The sequence below is a fragment of the Phocoena phocoena genome, chromosome 4 (genome assembly GCF_963924675.1).
Source record: "Phocoena phocoena chromosome 4, mPhoPho1.1, whole genome shotgun sequence".
NCBI classification, from domain to species: domain Eukaryota; kingdom Metazoa; phylum Chordata; class Mammalia; order Artiodactyla; family Phocoenidae; genus Phocoena; species Phocoena phocoena.
The window spans coordinates 10925081-10943817 of NC_089222.1; the positions used below are offsets into that span (position 1 = coordinate 10925081).

General features: G+C 42.5%; 1 protein-coding gene across 1 annotated transcript in view; it reads left to right on the forward strand.

The window, feature by feature from the left end:
• The window catches only part of TBC1D5 (TBC1 domain family member 5), a 343310-nt gene that overhangs the window by 281433 nt on the left and 43140 nt on the right, over positions 1-18737 (forward strand). Inside the window, exon 17 of the mRNA XM_065876432.1 lies at positions 11932-12095. Within this exon, the coding sequence (XP_065732504.1) occupies positions 11932-12095 (164 nt within the window). The remainder of the gene's footprint in view (positions 1-11931; positions 12096-18737) is intronic.

The following is an 18737-nucleotide window of genomic DNA, read 5'->3' on the forward strand; positions in this document are numbered from 1 at the left end:
TGGCCACAGCACCGGGCTTCCCAAAGGCTTTGCCCTTCCCACTTCCCTGAGCCAGGCCTCCCACCAGCGACCCCCAGACTTCCTAGCCTCCTGAACGTTTTGCCTTTGGCCGTCCTGTGTCCAAATCCCCCAGCTGGTCTCAGGTTTATGGGGGTTCTGCCCGACTATTTAGGAATACAGCCCAACCCCTGTTCTTGCTTCCCACTGAGTTTAATGAGAGAAAAGTCATGAAAATACATGAGGCATAGTAGGAACTTAGTAAATATTCTTCCCCTTCCTCCTTTCCTCTCTCCCAGCCACTCTGTGGTCAGGGTCCCCGCTGATGCCTGTGAAGCTCATTCAGTCCACTCAGGTGCTTGACAGATAACCTCCATTGACACGTAGCACAGGGGACCCAGAAGCTTTATTGCATCTTTCAGAGAAGGACAGAGAGTGAAGGAAAGATTTAATATACCCAGACACAGCCATAGCTAGTCCAAGGAGTCCCTTTGTGCATGTTAGAAAAAGGTATGTTCCCGTCCTGCGCAGATGCAGCTTGCACCAGGGCGTGCGTCCGAACCCGCAGGCGCTCCCAGGCGTGGCGTACATGGTGGTCCTGGGCTCAGAGCCAATTAGCCCAGGTCTGTGGGTGGTCACCGGGCAGTGCAGCCAGTGGAAGGACAGGCCAGCAGGAGAGCACTGGCAGGTCTGTGACCACAGGACTGCCTGTGAACCCGCCTGCTCTAGATTTGGAAGTGCCCAGCGTGCTGGTTACTGGTCTGGGTCTGCGCAGCGCGTAGCAGATGCTGGGAGTCACGCTGAGCCCTTTACACACGCGACCCACCTAGGACACACAGCGCACGTGAAGTGGATGCTTCCCTTGTGGATGAGAACTGGGCCTGTGGAGGGTCAGTGACTCGTTCAAGGCCACACAGCTAGATACCAGCTGAGCTCAGACTCCAGCACAGGTGCTGACTCAGCAGGTATTGCTTTGAGGAATTGTGCTTTGCAAGTGTCTCTCAAATCTATCACCCCAGCTTTAGTTGAAGCCTTATAATCTCTTGCATGGGCCAGTGCAGGGCATGCCTCGTTCAGCCAAGCTCCTGTGAAACTCAGGCTACTTTCCTGATTAACATCTGTAAAAACTCCCATCGCTACTGACAAGAGAAAGGCCAGACCCCTTCACATGAGAACAAGTTGCTCTTCTTGGTCTAGCTGGCCCTATTTTTAGAGCCCCACCTTCCCTCTTGCCTCCCTCCCCCAGAGCTGGATGACCAAGAGAGAAAGCAGCTCACATTTGGGGTACTGGCAACTTTTAGAAAGAATTTTCTTCCCTCCTCCCCACCCCAGCCCACCCCAGCCCACCCCGGAGAAAACCACTGATGTAATCATCAAATGAAACAGAAGCACCCAGTTGAACTTAATCCTATTTTGTTTACACTGGTATTGGTGTCATTTTCAATTCCATATGGATGGCAGGAAGCGCTGAAGGATTAATCAGGCTTTGTCTGAACTCGATGTTCCCAGGAGTCTAACTGCCTCGTAAATACCATGTTTTCTGCCCCCAAATGACCTTCCCTGAGCCATGACCCCCACCACTGCCCACTCCTCGGATTTCAAGATGTCGCTCACAACTCTGATGGCCTGAGACAGGATTGGATGGTCCCTCTTTTGTGCTTCCAGAGTCCCGCTGTTCATACTTCAGTGTTTGCTTTTACCACCTGGGGTTGTAGGTCAGTCAGTGCAGGTACAAGTCTGTGTTTCCCTTGTGCTGCTGTTTTAGGAGCTTCTCACGAGCTCCTGTGGTCATCCCCCCATCCTCAGTGCTGGGCAGAGTTTCCAGAGACATTTCCTCAGATCAGTCTGTATAGGGCTTGTTCCCCGACGTTTGGTTATGAAAGGAAGACTGGGCATGCCTGAGGTGGCTTGAGAATAGGTCTGTATTTAGTATATTCAAGAGTGCCTTACCATATAATCATAAATAATCGTCTTGGGTCAGGACTTTGGAGAATTCGAGTAGGAAGCTTTTGGGGGAGTGCCCTCAGGGTCAAAGAAGCAGTGTTGCCCTCAGTTGTCTGTTTTGAGACAAGGGGGCCAGACTTTGTCCTCTGTCCACCCAAACCAGTCACTGGATTGGAGCTGTTCCCCGGGGAAGGGGCATGATCTTGGGCAAAGCAGCTCTCCTCGGCTGGGGCTGTTTCCAGAGAGGAAGCCGTGAGAGCCAGTGGCAGCCCACGCTTCCCGCGTCTGGGAGAACAAGTGCCTCGGTCCCGAAGCGGGGATCTCGGCAGGGCTCCGCAGGCTCCTCTAGGAATGAGCATCGGGTTTTGGTGCAACACAAGAAATGGTTAATGTTGTTCCTGTCAGTTAAAAACTTTCAAAGGTTTACAAGAGTATCAGGGCTACTGTGCGGTTTATGGGCTACAGGCGTGTTGAGAGTCCTGACTCCTCAGCTTGGGAGCTCTCCGGGTGAGGCCCGGGTGATGGAATGTCTCAGGCCTGGAAAGGGCGGGAAGTCTGACAGTCCTTTCTTCTGTCTCACGGGCTGGTGACTCTGTCTTCTTAAGGTCTAAATGTCTACGGTCCCAAAGGGCACAAAAATGTTAGCTAATTTGTGTAATTGAGGGGAAATGTATTTTGTACAGGGGTTTTATACGAGATACAGGCCAAGTAGTACTGTATAATACCACGACCAATTTGGAATTTGATCATTCAGAGGGAAATTCTGATAAGAACTGGCTTAGTGTTATTTCTGAAAAGGTAGTTTGCCCAGGAGCATAATAGCTACAAAAGAAACTTAGGGAGAATAAGACACTTTTAAGTTCTCTCTGGATTGGATAACTGGATACTAAATCTCACCCAGTAAATAACTGATGAGCTAATTTATTAAAGCAGGTATTCAAAAGATCTCTCCTAGATATGTCATTAGCTTATTTTGTTAAGATGGTTACTTGCCTGCCTGTTGTGAAAAACATTTGGAAATTTAGACTGTTAAGTGGTTTATACCTGTCCTGTCCAGTGTGGTGTCCGCTAGCCACACAGGACCTTGGAGTGCTTGAAATATATGCTTTTTTTTTTTTTTTTTCCATTTTGGAAGAAAGATGGGGGCAAAAGTTGTTATAGTCCACAGAATTCTAACTTTTTCCAGCAGTATAATAAAATTCAAATGATTCTACCTGGAATTTTAGATTAACTCAGAATCTGAACTATAATGTCAAATGTTCAAGAGTCTAGAGATCGTAAGTAGAGAAATACTTCTGAAATACTTAAGAAATAATAATGAGCATTTCCCACTATTGTAACAGTTCTGTGAATCAAAAGTCTGATTGAGGTCTCAGCAAGCTAAAACCAAGGTGTCAGGAGGCTCTAGGGGAGAATCATCTGTGCTGTTGGCAGAATTCACTTCCTTGTGACTGTAGAACCGAGGTCCCCATGTCTTCACTGGCCGTCATCTGAGGGCCATTGCCATCTCTAGAGGAGCCACACTGACTCACGTCCCTGCCTCCACGTCCAAAGCCAACACCACCAGGTCAGCTCCCTCTCCTGCTTCAGCTGCCTTCTTTTTCTTTTTCTTTTTCTTTTTTTTTTTTTGCGGTACGCGGGCCTCTCACTGTTGCGGCCTCTCCCATTGCAGAGCACAGCCTCTGGACGCACAGGCTTAGCCGCCATGGCTCACGGGCCCAGCCGCTCCCCGGCATGTGGGATCTTCCTGGACTGGGGCACGAACCCGTGTCCCCTGCATCGGCAGGCGGACTCTCAACCACTGCGCCACCAGGGAAGCCCTGCCTTTTTTTTCTTTAGTCACAGCTCTGACTCCTTCTTCTACTTTCCTGTTTCACTGTAAGGACTCGTGTTCACACTAACCCACCATGATCACCCAGGATACTCTTCCCATCTTAAGGTTCTTTAAATCACACCTGCAAAGTCTCTTTCGCCACATAAAGTAGCATATTCATAGGCTCTAGAGATGAAGGGCATAGGCATTATTCCACCTGCCATATAATCTGGCTTTTGGGGGAAAGATACGAATGATCAAAATTGACCCAAGTAAAAGTAGGAAACTTTAATAGAGGAATTAACATAGAAAAAAATCCAAAGAGCCGCTATAGTAGTACCTTTCAAAAGTCACCAGCACCAGAGTTATGGGTGAATGATCCAGATTTTGAAGGGACAGATAAATTCAGTTGTATAAACTTAGAAAGAGATGGAAGTTTTTTCATTTCATTTTGTGAAGAAAACCATGTTCTCGTGAATCAAAATGCTTTGGCTTCTTGGATTTCTTTTTTTCTGTGTACTTTTAAAAGTAAATTGAAACTCAAAACTGAGCAAACGTTCCTTTTGTTTTAGCTTTATCTTCCGCCACCCCAAGGCAATAAAAGCTTCTTAAGGAGTAGAGTTTGAAGGAGCAAGGAGAAAATGTTCATAAAAGGAAAAAGAAAAACCTAGGTTTATAATCAACACTTAAGTTGTTTTTCACTTTATCATCTTGGGTAAGAAATGCCTTCCTAAGTAGGACCCTAAAAACAGAAGCCATAAAGGTAAATGTAGACATACACAGACATATATACAAAGGGCTATGTTCTAGAATTTAGGAGGAACTTCCCTAAATCAGTTTTTTTAAATGAAATTAACAGAGACAATTCACAGAGGATCTTCAGATGGCCCATATTATTATGTTAAGAGATATTGTTTAAAAAGATATTCAGGGCTTCCCTGGTGGCGCAGCGGTTAAGAGTCCGCCTGCCAATGCAGGGGACACGGATTCGTGCCCCAGTCCAGGAAGATCCCACATGCCGGGGAGCGGCTGGGCCCGTGAGCCATGGCCGCTGAGCCTGCATGTCCGGAGCCTGTGCTCCGCAACGGGAGAGGCCACAACAATGAGAGGCCCGTGTACCGCAAAAAAAAAAAAAAAAAAAAAAAGATATCCAGCCTCACTAGTTATCAAGAAACTTCAAGCTAACATAATGAAGTCTTCCTTCCATCAGATTAACCAAATAAGTAAGTAGATAAAGATATCATACATCATATTACATTTACACTTATATATAAATATATATTACACACATATATGTCTGTTAAAATCCTAGGAGGAAGCAATTTGGAATCATCTAAATTTAAGATGTACATACCATTAAACATAGCAGTTCCATGTATATAAATTTATCTTACAGAAATAGCCAACTGTACCTAAAGATGTACCTCTCCAGAGCATTGTCATTTTGTTTGCAAAGGCAAAAAATTAGAAAAATCCCAATTATTCAGGAGCGCTACAAAATTTCTTTCTTCACATTCCTTAAAAAAGATAAGGCAGATTTTTATATAAATGAAAGACAAATTTTCATGATCAAGTCCAAAAAACATGTTACAGAGGGATGTACTTTTGGAATAACAGAATTAGGACCTCTGAAAAATCTGTTTCTCCATAAAAGTAACAAGAAGAATGGCAAGAATGCCAAAATCAACTTGTTCAGAACTCTGAAAATTAATCAAAGGATTGAGTCCATTTGAGGAGCATCAATTCAAGAAAAAAATGGCTGAATTTCAGTTACAACCGTGAGAAATGAAATATTTTCCTGCTATATCAATAAACAGAGGATGTCACAGTCATCAAGGATCGCAGCCCTACACCATGAGCCGAGAAAACTCAGGGCTGAAAAGAATACCTGCCATCTAGCAGCCATCAGACTGCAGCCACTCCCTGCGGTGAGCCCTGAGGAAACTCAGGATGTGTCAGGATGCTGGCTGCAGATAGCTGAGGTGCATATCAAAGGAAGGATTTCAGTGAGCCCAGACTCTTGCATCTTCCCATGTATAGAAAAGCGATAAATGCCTTAACTTGAGATATCTGGTTTTCTTTACTTAACAATAATCTTTTCATGTTCAGACTACCTGCCCTTTGTTACAGAACTCCTATATAACCTGGCTCCCCACCCCCCACCCCCGCCCTGCCACCCCCCTCCCCGCTCACCTCCTCAGAGCAGCTTCTCAGAGCTATCTGAAAACGCTGTCTCCCGGGGCTGCAGTCCTCATTTTGCCCCAAATAAAACTTAACTCGCAGCTCTCACGTTGTCCATATATATATTTTTTAAGTCAACGACAGCATGCTTTGTAACATTTTAACTTTCCCTGTTTCCACCCTCTCTCCCCAGCTCTGCCATAGCCTTTGATAAACAGCAGCCTCTCAACCGCTGGAGGAAAAAGAATGAATTTGGAGCACCCTAAAAGTCCCATCCCCAATAAATGTCAGTAGTTGACCTGTGCAGCAGCACTCTCAAAAAACCTCTTTCTTAGGGCTTGTCTTTATTGGACTTTAATCAGAACTCACTAAGGGAGAAACCCTATCCACAGAGCATCCATTGAAAATAATCAGTGGCAGTTACTTAACATCGCAGCTGCCCAAGGCAGAAATGGAGCAAACAAGAGGCTAAGCGAAAACTTAACAGGAAAATCAGAGGCTAGCAAAAAGCTTAAAAGGAAAATCTAAGGAATGAGATGTCCATCGGGGGTTTTGAAAAGCTCCAGTATATTTCTGGGAATCAAGAAGGCCACACACATGCAAGATTATACACATGCCCAGGGAAGATTTAAAAAGGGTTTAATCTGTCAACTCTGGATGAACTTGAGGCTCTGCATAGACAAGAATGAAAGCTAGAGCAGAACTGTAGACTGCCTGCTGAGCACTGAAGGCATGCCCGAAGACACACGCGTACAGAGCCCCCTGCAGAGGCTCAGAGACTGACTGGTTCAAGGCATTTAAGGAAGGGAAACTTCTGTCTCTTAACTGACCACTAAGCTAACCGAGCAGAGACTTCAGGGGCACACAACAGCAAAGAATATAGACTTTACAGAATTAGTTTAGGGAAGTCACTAAAGAACAAAACAAACAGCAAGAAAAACAAATCTGGGGGTTGGGATGGGATCTCATGTGCAGAGCTGCCACATTATTTTATTAAAATGGCCAGTTTTCAATAAAAAGTCTGAGACGTACAAAGAAACAGGAAAGTATGGCCCATATTATTGGGAATAAAGCAATCAATACACACTGCCCCTGAGGAAGCAGAGACATTTACTTGACTAACTAGATCAGTAAGCTATTAAGTCAGCTATTACAAATATCTTGAAAAAGTTCAAACTGTGTCTGAAGATCTACAGGAATGTGTGAGACCAGTTTCTCACCAAATAGAGAATATCAATAAAGCGATAGGATTTTTTTTTTTTTTTGAAGAACCAAATAGCTATTCTGGAGTTGAAATACAATAACTCAAATGAAAATTTCACTGTAGAGGATCAACAGTAGATTTGAGCTTACAGAAGAAAGAATCATAACTTAAAGACATGTCAATCGAGATGATCTGATTTGAAAAGCAGAAAGACAAAAGAATGAAATAAAATGAACAGAGTCTCAAAGACTTGCAGAATACCATCAAATATACCAACATACAGATGATGGGAATTCCAGGAGAGAAGAGAGAGAAAGGTGCGGAAGGAATATCTGAAGAAATGCTGGCAGAAGTATTCCACAACTTTATGAAAAACATTAGTCTGTGTATCCAAGAAGCTCCGTTAACTCCAAACAGGGTAAACTCAAAGAGATCCACACCTAGACACAGCATGGACAAACTGCTAAAAGCCAACAACAAAGAGAGAAACTTGAAAGCAGAAAGAGAAAAACAATTCACAATATACTAGGGAACCTCAATAAGATTAACAGCTGACTTGTCATAAAAAATCATGGAGTCCAGAAGGCAGTAGGATGATATATTCAATAATTCTATATCTAGTAAAACTATCCTTCAAAAAGAAAGGAGAAATTAAGACAATCACATAAACAAAAACAGAATCCAGTGCTAGCAAATCTGCCCTGTAAGACATAATAAATGGAGTCCTGCGGGCTGAAATGAAGGGATACTATAAGTGAATTCAGATCCACATAAAGAAAAAGAGCACCGATAAAGGTAACTACATAGGTAAATATAAAATACAGTATAAATGTATTTTGTTTATGTCTTATTAACAGAACAGTACTACCCAAATTGATCTATATATTCATCACAATCACCCTCAAAATCTCAGGTGTCTTTTTGGGAGAAACTGACAAGGTGATCATAAAACTCATCTGGAAATGCAAAATCCCCCTAAAGGCAAAAAAACAGTCTTGAAAAAGAACAAAATTGGAGAACTCATACTCCATGATTTCAAAACTTACTGTGTAGCTACAGTAATCAAGACAGTGTGGTACTGTCATAAAGATAGGCATGTGTAAATGGAATAGAGTTGAGAGCATAGAAATAAACCCTTACATTTGTGGTAAGTCGATTTTCAACAAGGGTACCAAGACCATTCAGTGGGGAAATAGTCTTTTCTAGAAATAGTACTGGGAAAACTAGATCTCTGCGTGAAAAAGAATGAACTGGAACTACTTCCTCACATTATGTACAAAAATTAACTCAAAATGGACCAGACTTAAATGCAAAAGCTAAAACTATAACACTCTTAAAAGAAAATGTAGGAGTAAATCTTTGTAATTAGGCAATATCTTCTTAGATATATTGCACAAGCAACAAAAGAAAAAATAGGTAAATTCATCAGAATTAAAAACTTTTTGGTTTCAAAGGATACCATTAAAGTGAAAAGGCAGTACACAGAATGGGAGAATTCTTTGCAAATCATATCTCTGAAATAGAATATATGAAGAATCCTTACAGCTTAACCATAAAAAGACAAATAACCCAGTGTTAAAAATGGGCAAAAGATTTGAATAGGTGTTTCTCCACAGAAGATATACAGCTATCTAATAAGCACATGAACGCAACATCGTTAGTCATTTGCATTGGTAAATTGCAAATAAAAATCACAGTGAGATACCACTTCATACCCACTAGGGTGGCTCAAATAAGAAACAGCCAAAAATACGTGTTGACAAGGATGTGGAGAAACTGGAACCCTCATAGGATGCTGATGGAAATGTTAAAATGGTGTAGCTATTTTCAAAACCAGTTTGGCAGTTTCTCAAAATGTTCAACACAGACTTACCATATTGACCCAGCAGTTTCACTCCTAGGTACTGACCCAAGAGAAATGAAAACATAGGTCCACACAAAATTTTATACACGACTGTTTGTGGTACAAACATAATAATAATAGCCAAGAAATGGATACAAGCTATAAATGTCCATCAACTGATGAGTGGATAAGCAAAATGTGGTCTATCCATACAACAGAGTATTATTTGGCAGTAAAAAGGAATGAAGTACTGACACAGACTACAGTGTGAATGCACCTTGAAAACATTGTGCCAACTGATAGAAGCCAGGCACAAAAGACCACATATTGTATAATTCCATTTATATGACATTTCTAGAAAAGGCAGAGCCATAGAGACAGAAAGTAGATTAGTGGTAGCCAGGGGGTATTGGGAGGAACTGCTAATGGGCACAGGTTTGGGTTTTTTGGTGATAAAAATGTTCTAAAATTAGATGGTGATAGTTGAGAATCTCTGTGAATATACTAAAAACCGCTGAATTATACACTTTTAAAAGGTGAGTTTTATGGTATGTGAATTATATCTCAATAAATCTGTTATTTTTTTTTATAAAGGCAATTTTCACATTTAGTCTGTTTACAATAAAAATATATTTACGAATTAGTGGCATAATCTTAAAAAGAGAAAATAAATAGGTGGTTCCTGAGGTCTTTTTCAGCTCCAGCGTTCTAGGACCCTCTACCAGTGAGCTTGTCGCCATGCAGCATAGCCCAGGGAAGTTATGACCTAGAGCCTGCGGGTGGGTGGGAGACAGACAGAGGCAGAGGAGGGAAGAAGGGAAGGTGTGGGGGACTTAGACAGTCTAGACCCTGCAGTCAACATCAGATGCTTCTATGGCCTGGGACTCTGCTGCCCCTCCTTTCCCAACCTCAAGACCGCCTCTGTCCTCCTCAGGGCTCAGCTCTGACATCACCCACTGCAGGTTGGATTCTCCAGGAAGCAGACCCTGAGACGGAGTTAGAAGTACACAAGGCTTACAGGGGACTACCATCTGTGAAAGGAAAAGAGGAGGGGCTGGAACTAAGAAGGGGGTTGTCATCAGACTGCGATGCAGACCTCACGGAGGTCTCTGGAGGCTCAGCAGGAAGCCTTGAGGCTGAGTTCCTAGTAGAAGAGCCCTGTGTCATCAGGTGGAAATGGGTCGGCCCTTTACTGCTGGTCGCTGACTGACAGTCACGTGTGAAAACCGACTTTATAAAAGTAACAGCTTTATTGAGGTATAATTCATATGCCATCAAATTTACTTTTCTTTAAGTGTATCATTCAGTGGTTTTTAGCATATTCACAGAGATGCTCACCTCATACCGCTATCTAACACTTGGAGTTAAACTTGACCCTTCTCATTCCTTCTCATTCCCGGATTCGTCAGTAAATCTCATCAGTTTTGTATAGAATCTGACCTCTTCTCACCACCAAGCTGTGAACATTCTGCTGACTTGGATTTTTGCAATGGCAAAAATTGTTTCCCCTCTTTTTTTGCTCTCTGCCAACCCTAAACTGTTCCCAATGCAGCAGTCAGAGGGATCCTTTTTAAATGAAGTCAAATCATGTCACTCTCCTGCTCAAGTCCTCTAGCAGCTTCTACTGGCTTCGCTTCTCAGAGGAGAAGTCATCAAAATTGTCTACAATTCCTCACCTGACGTGATGCCCCCAGGCCCCATCTGCTCCCCCCATTCTTAGCTTTAGCCACACTGGCCACTCTGCTGTTCTTCAGAACCACTAAGGTCCTGCTTGGGGCCTTGGTACTTACTGTCCCTTCATATTGTCTGCAAAGCTGGTATTTTACCTTCTTCAAGTTTTTGCCCAAATGTCCTGCACCTCATTTCTCAGTGACACCTTCCCTGACCATCCTATTTCATACTGCACACCTTCCTCCGACACTGACAATCCCCTTTCCTGCTTTCTTTTTCCTGCTTTCTTTTTCCTGCTTTCTTTTTCCCCACGGTGTTTACTACCATCTAAAATCATATATATTTTATGAATGTATGTGTCTGTCTCCCCTCACTAGAAACTGAATGCCTTGAGGGATGGGAGTTTAGATGGCTCAGTTTCCAGTCTCCCTGCCCCGCTAAGTGCCTGATACTTACTAGGCGCTCAGTTACTATGGGTGAATGAATGAATAACTGAATGCACACCAGGTGCTGCGCTAGGTCCTTAAATCCTCATAACAACCTTCCAGAAACGTCCCCATCGTATACGTGAGACCTGCGTGGGTCTGGCCGTAGCCAATTCTGTTCACCTATCTTCTGCGCCGTGCTGCCCTCCCAGCAGGCCTTCCTAGAGCCCTTGCTCCTGTCTAAGGGAGCTTTGTGGCTCCAGAACCTCTCAGTGCAAAAGGCACTGCAGGGAGTCACAGATGCACCCACTCTGATGTGGCGACCAGTCTTGGATGTAGCCCTTGAGCCAGCACCTTGTCCCATTTCCAGATGCTTCTACTATGGCCTGGGGGTAGCGGTGTATCTGTTCTGCAATTATTGAAAAGGAAAGGGGTGCTTTTGAAAAACTGGTGAAGGATTTAGGGGTTTTTTGTGTGTATATTAATAATATAATGTGCCATATAATTGTTTCTGGCTTCTGTTATTAAGGATGATTCCATTAGTGGGGGAAAATCCAGTCATTTCACCTGTGATTTCTGAAAATTGGATTTTTTTCGTTTTTTGATATGCGTACCACACTTGGACCAGTGTAGTTTAAATAACGCGCAGAAAACTAGAGCACTACTTCATTGTTTTAAAAAATCGACAGCTATTCTGATACATAAAAATACATGCATCTTAACACTCCACAGCGTCATCATGTTGACAGTGTGAATAAAGAAGTATTCTAATTGATCATTTATTAAAAGCAGTAAATTCAGTAGCAGTGAAAGAGTCTGGTGTCTCATTATTGCTACTTAATTTTTCTTACAGGACAAAGCTCTAAAAACATCCGTTCATCTCCAAGCATTGAGAGTTTGCCTGGAGGAAGAGAGTTCACTGGCTCCCCACCTTCATCTGCTACTAAAAAGGATTCCTTTTTCAGCAACATCTCCCGTTCACGCTCACACAGCAAAACTATGGGCAGAAAAGAATCTGTAAGTATTTTAAGGACGGTTTTCTTTTTATCCTACGTTTTCCTCTAGAATGCTGCATTTGTGAAAGCCTCTCTTCGTGCCTAGTTTTATAAAGTTCTTAAAATTTTTATGGACTAAAATGAACTATTTCATCAGAAATATTTTTATTATTATAATTTAGTAATATTTTAATGCTCTGATCTATATTACACTGGGGTGGGGGTGAGGGGAAGTAGCATCAATTAAAATAAGTTGAATCCCAAATCTTCATCCTTTTTTTCCTCTACAAATGCCTTTGTCAAAGCCTGTACTCTTCTAAAATGCTAAGAAATAACATTATACCAAACCATAGAATAAGACACTTAAACCAAGCTGTTTTTTTCAGTTTTAAGTATTTCTTGAAAATGAAAAACAGCTATTTTACCAATTGTTTAAAAAAGTTGTACAGATTACCTTTAAATTATGGTGTATTGATAGCTGCTGTCTAAGATCCTTTGTATACATTACTCAAAAGGACACAGCTAGCGCATATCAACTACAATACTTAAAAAATCTCGTTTCTTGGGCTTCCCTGGTGGCGCAGTGGTTGAGAGTCCGCCTGCCGATGCAGGGGACGCGGGTTCGTGCCCCGGTCCGGGAAGATCCCGCATGCCGCGGAGCGGCTGGGCCCGTGAGCCATGGCCGCTGAGCCTGCACGTCGGAGCCTGTGCTCCGCGATGGCAGAGGCCACAACAGTGAGAGGCCCACGTACCGCAAAAAAAAAAAAATCTCGTTTCTGAAAAAATGTTTAAGTCACCTTCACAAGAGATAAAACATTTAGTCACACTTTATAGCTATTTCAACCCAGTATTCTAATAGGAAGAATTCATCTGCCCACTGGAAGAGGCTGTAAATGCAAGGTCTTACAGCCAAGGACTAGCTGTTGCTGAAACAGTGCTAAGATGGAGGGGTGGGCTGTACGACCTTTGAGGGATAATTATTTAAGGTACATAGGCCAGATAACAGCATGGTATCTATCTGCGTGACTGTATGACACTCAGCTTCCTGGTGCTTCCGCCACCTCATCTGTAAGTTAAACAACATACTTTGCCCTCTGAAGGGAAGAGTTCACCACATACTCTCTCGGGGCGCTTTCCACGTGTAGGAACCGTGCTTCTCTAATTTGTAGAAGAGCAGAGTGGAACTCCCATTTGCAAATAGCAGCTTTAATGCAAGCAGTTAGCTCTGCTGCCTCCTAAACTCCACTCCAGGAACAGTTAAGGTCATTTCAGGTAAACCCTAGAGGAATAAGGAAACAGGAGAGACCATAGCCGCTAGCTTTTTGTTACTTGGAAAGCAGATGTTAAGTGGAAGCTAACTTAGCGGCCTAAGAAAGCTGTGCATGCTAAGCCAGCAGTAGGGAAAAACCAAGAAGCAACCTGAGTGAGATGGTAAAACCCTCTAGAAGCTCAGGAACTGGAAACGGGGTGAAGGTGGAGCTGAAGACATGAGGACTGGTTAGAGGTTTCTTTAAAAAGCGGATAGATTCCCATCCTCACTCTGGCAGAAGACTGGAGGTTTAATTCTCTGGGAAGTGCGAAACAGAATGTCTCTGGACTGAGAGAGATCAGGAATATTCGAGTATGAGACCACCCTCCTGGAAAAGGGTGTTGAATATATTTAAATACTGAATTGAGATCCCCAGGCCTCACCCCACTTGCTTCCCAGAACACCAGTAAGCATGTCCCTTCAGGCAGGAGATTGGAAGGGTTTTCTCTAGGCAGAAGTCACAAATTAGAAAAACCTTAGGGGTTCTCCAGGGAAATAGCCAGTTCACTTTACAGTGAACTCAACCATCACAGGCCCATCTAAGCACAGAAATTTCTCTTAACTTGTAGTTCACACTATTTTATATGAACAGGACAGGCAAGGATCACCAGATACTAGAGGAGAGCATCTAATAGTGACAGACAGGCAGGAACAAATAGATAAAAAGCAACTGGGAAGAAACAAGTCTTTGCAGGAGAACGCTTCAGAAAAAAATATTCATCCGGAGAATAACAACAACAACAAAAGCTATTAGAAATTAAAAGATGACATCTGAAATGTAAAACTCAATAGAATAATTGGAAGATAAAATTGAGGAAACCTCCCCAGAAAATAGGATACAAGACAGAAATGGAAGGTAAGAGAAATAAATATAATAAATAAAAAAAAATTAGAGAACCAGCCCAGGAGGTTCAAAATCTAAAAAAAACAGGAGTTGCAGAAAGAGGGAACAGAGAAAGTGACAGGAAGGAAATAATCAAAAATATAATTCAGTTAGTTTTTCCACTAATGAAAGACCTGAGTTTTCAGATTGAAAAAGGTCATAGAAGGTCCCACGTGAATAAAAACAAACCCACACCCAGATACACCACCAAAAAGGCTCAGAACCCTGGGAACAAAGAGATATCCTACAAACATGTAGAGTTGGGGAAAAATAAAGATTTCCAACAAAGGGTGAGGAATTACAATAGCTACAAATTTCACATGGCAACACCAGAAGTAAGACAATGGAGGAGAAATTCCTTCAAAGTTCTGAGGGGAAATTACTCCCAGCCTAGATTCAGTCCCTAGCTAAGCTAATTATATGTGAGGGCCACTTTCAGACATTCAAGATTCAAAAAATGTATTCACATGCGCCCATTCTCAGAATCCACTGGAGGATGTGCTCTACAAAAATGAGGACAGGTACCAAGGATAAAGGATACATGAGAACAGGAAATAGAGCAACCAGTGCGAGACAAAAGGATTCCTCAGAAGGGTAATGCAGGGAATCCCGGAGTATACAAAGCATGACTGTTTAGCAGATCCAAAGAGCAGCAGCCAGCCCGGACTGGAGCAACTCAAAAGGTTCCAGACAGTTTTCTCTAAAAAGACGAAATTGGAAGAATGACTCGTATATTTGGACAAATCGAGAAATTTACACAGCTACAGGTGGGTTTAGGTTTGAATTGGTGATAACTTTTTAAAAATGAAGCCATTAAAACACAGGACAACTATATGCCAATAAAAATGAAAAAAACAAAAAACACAGGACAAGGTAACTCCAAAGAAAAACCAAGGGTGTACAGGAAAAGACAGAAAGGTATTGATAAACCCTGTCACTGAGCCAGGCCTGGAATTTACATAAACATTATGATGTAAGTCTGTTGACTGTTAATGGTGATAAAAATCCATTGAGAAAGGTGGGTGGGGAACTGCGTTTGCTTGGGGAGGGGAAGGGGTAGGTGGTGGTCAGAAGAGCCGCATCTTCATCTTCTTTCCTGGAAAATCAGCGAATAATACTCTAGAAAAATCAAGAGGTGGCAATGTAAGCTAGAGCTATAAAGGTGAGAAGAAAAGCACGCGTAAAAGAGTTGAAAGGTTGCTAGAGCAGGAAGCAGAGGGTGGGGCTGTGTGAACTGCTTTTCGTAACAAGCCTCGTAGAACCATTGGACTCTTTTCAGCGTTACATATGTAACTCAGATTAAAAATAATAACTAAAAATCTCAACAAAAATAGGATGTATTGGCATAATAAATTAGTAGAGGAGCTGTCTGCCTGTACAAAGAGCATGTCTCTGAAGAACCAGAGTAAGGAATAACAAGTGAGAAGGCAGACGGAGACAGGTCTGATTTGCGTTCTGTCCTCTTCTGGTGCCATATGGGTTAGCCTACAGCACCAACTAATTACTTTTCTTTATGGTGCTACTGTAACTTAAAGCTGAGCAAAAATAGAAACAGCGTACGTAGACCTGCTGTGAACCCAGAAACCGAAGGCCCAACTCTTATTCAAAATTTAGTATATTGCCTAAGTTGTGAGAAGTAAGTAGACAGAACTTTTCAAGAGAAAGTGCACAGTTTTCCGAGTTACAGGTTATTATTTTAGGAAATAATTTATCGTGGTCAGTGCTCTTTGCCACATCATTCCAGTTCTGCGCCACTCTGGGCACTGGATGGGATTGCACCACCCCCCGCCCCCCCACCGTCCCCTGGGACCCGTTGGAGCTGTGTGGCCTGTTGTGTCCCGTGAGTTGGGAACGGCAGTGGCAGGCATGTGTTGCCACTGCAGGGTTTTCCACAGCCCTCTCCTTCCCTCTGGCATGGTGAGCAGAACCCACGTGTCAGCCCATGATAGACGTGGAGCCTGAGTGAGAAATAAGCCTTTACTGAGTTAAGGTGAGATTGCTGCTTTGCACAGCGTACACAGTTGGAAATGTTCAGGCCCAGAGCTGAGATTCATTCTCCCATGGGACCACCAGAGTGGTCCCGGTGGCACCAGAGCCTGTGACGAGGCACCGACCATCCTTGCGCCCACTTTGCTTTCATTTCCGGCCCCATTTAGTGTGATACAGGGGTTTTCCATGTCCTTAGAAAAATTCAAGGTAATTTTTCATTAACATCATCATCATCACCAGTTTCTCACGCAGCAGGTGGCCAGAAACTGAAGCAAGGACATCTGTTGCTTTGGGTCCCTAGTGCCTTAAAACTGTATGATGCCTTTCAGATTTCAAGACTCAGCTGATCTTTTAAAGTATCCTGGGGTTAAGAAATGGTTGATGTCAGTTAACAAAAGGCTGAAATAGCAGTTGAAAACAGACATTAAAACAAAAGTAACCGGGCTTCCCTGGTGGCGCAGTGGTTGGGAGTCCGCCTGCCGATGCAGGGGACACGGGTTCATGCCCTGGTCCGGGAAGATCCCACATGCCATGAAGCGGCTGGGCCCGTGAGCCATGGCCGCTGAGCCTGCGTGTCCGGAGCCTGTGCTCCGCAATGGGAGAGGCCACAACAGTGAGAGGCCTGCGTACCGCAAAAAAAAAAAAAAAAAACAAACAAACAGCAACAAAAGAAGTAACCTAGTAAGTCGCTATCAACCTAAAAGTGGTGAAATCTGCTTATAATGTGTCTAATCTTATCATTGAGAAACAATTTTTTTCAACATCAATATAGGTATGATGTATTTTGGACAAGAATCACGTATTAGGTCATAGAACTTATTTCCTCTCACTGTTGCCTTTTATGGATCATAGAAAGGCTTTCTGTAATCCACAGGCTACCTTTTTTAAATGAAGGTGTATCACATTTACTCCGGGTAATGCCCCCGATCTGGTTGTATAATAGAGGAACACAAAACTCAGCTAAGACTCTAGAGAGGTAACAAATTAAGCTTTGTGCGATGTGTTTATAAAAGACACTGTTTTCTGAAATGCAAGCAAACTAGTAGGAAGTTTTAAGAATTGACCTTACTTCTTTATCAGTGGTGGATTGTTTTGAGGATTGGTATTTATTCATGAAGATGATTTTCCCTCTGCTTTGTTTCCCAAAAGAGTCTTTAGGGCTCACCTAACTCCATCCAGGTTCTAATCAAGCTCTGATTTTTCAGTCTTGAGGAAGTTGGCAATTTTGATACTTAAGTTTTCATGCTTTATTTCACATAGTAATATAAATGACATCCAGTACTTAGTTTTCTAGAAATCTATTTTAGTTGGTCATTCATCTGACTGCTAAATAAATTTTAACTTGTTTTAGCATCATTAGTCATGTTCTATGATTGTTGCCAAGTCGTTTTCCGAGAATATATTTGCTAAGGTTAAAGATAGGGACTATGAGAAAGACTCTAAAATTGATTTGTGTAGGTGAATGAGTTCTAATCTTGAAGCACATTAGCCAACTAAATGATCTTTTCTGAATTCCTGATGAACTGCAAGACATTATGCTATGCTTTGTGACATTTACATACCAATCTCCAAAGATCTAAACTTGTAAATGGTTCAGAATCCTCTCTAAACCACAGGAAATCAAAATTATCTGAGCTGAAAGTCCCTGCATAAGACAGAGTGTGTAACGAACTACCCACCACCTGCGGATTCGCAGCACCACTGGGGGTGCCACCCTGTGTCTTTGTGACCCCCGCACGCACTCATCTTTCTCCTACAGTAGTTTGAACATATGCCTTTGTCATACTAATAGGATTTATTTTTATCGTATTCATTGATCTCTCCTTTATCACAACAAAATGACAAAAAGTTTCAGATGAGTGAAAACAGATTTGAAAGCAGACTCATACTTCTGGAAGTACAGACAACCTGAACATTACCTGATCTACATTACCTGATTACATCATCTCCGGTCATGTTCTAGTAGTTGGAATTCAAGACGTATCCATATAAGACATATGAGAGCAGTCCCAATGAAGGTGCTTACAGTGAAACTGGGGAGGGGAGAACACATCAAAAGTTAAGTAATAATTACACTAAATAAAAATATAACTCATCAGCAGGAGAGGCATAAGATGGTTTAATGCTATCCAACAGTAAAGACAGTAACTAATATGGATTCAAAAGATAGACCACCATGGGCTTTATTGGTCCAGACAAGCTTCGTGTGAGAGATTAGACTTGAACCACAGACATATTTCTTCTTCCACCAACTGCAACCATTGTTTTCCCTCATGAAGACCCCGAGACTTCCTAGGAGAGACAGTGGGGGGCGGATATTGAACAGGTGGTCAGCAGAGCCTGCCATAGCTGTTCTCTCCTCCCTCACGTCCTCTGACAGAGTGTAAGATAGTTGGGCTTATATCAAGTTGCTTTTGGTAAGAGTAAGAGAAATTACCGTCTCAAATGAGGAAGTTTGTTGCTTATTATCTAAAATAACAAGA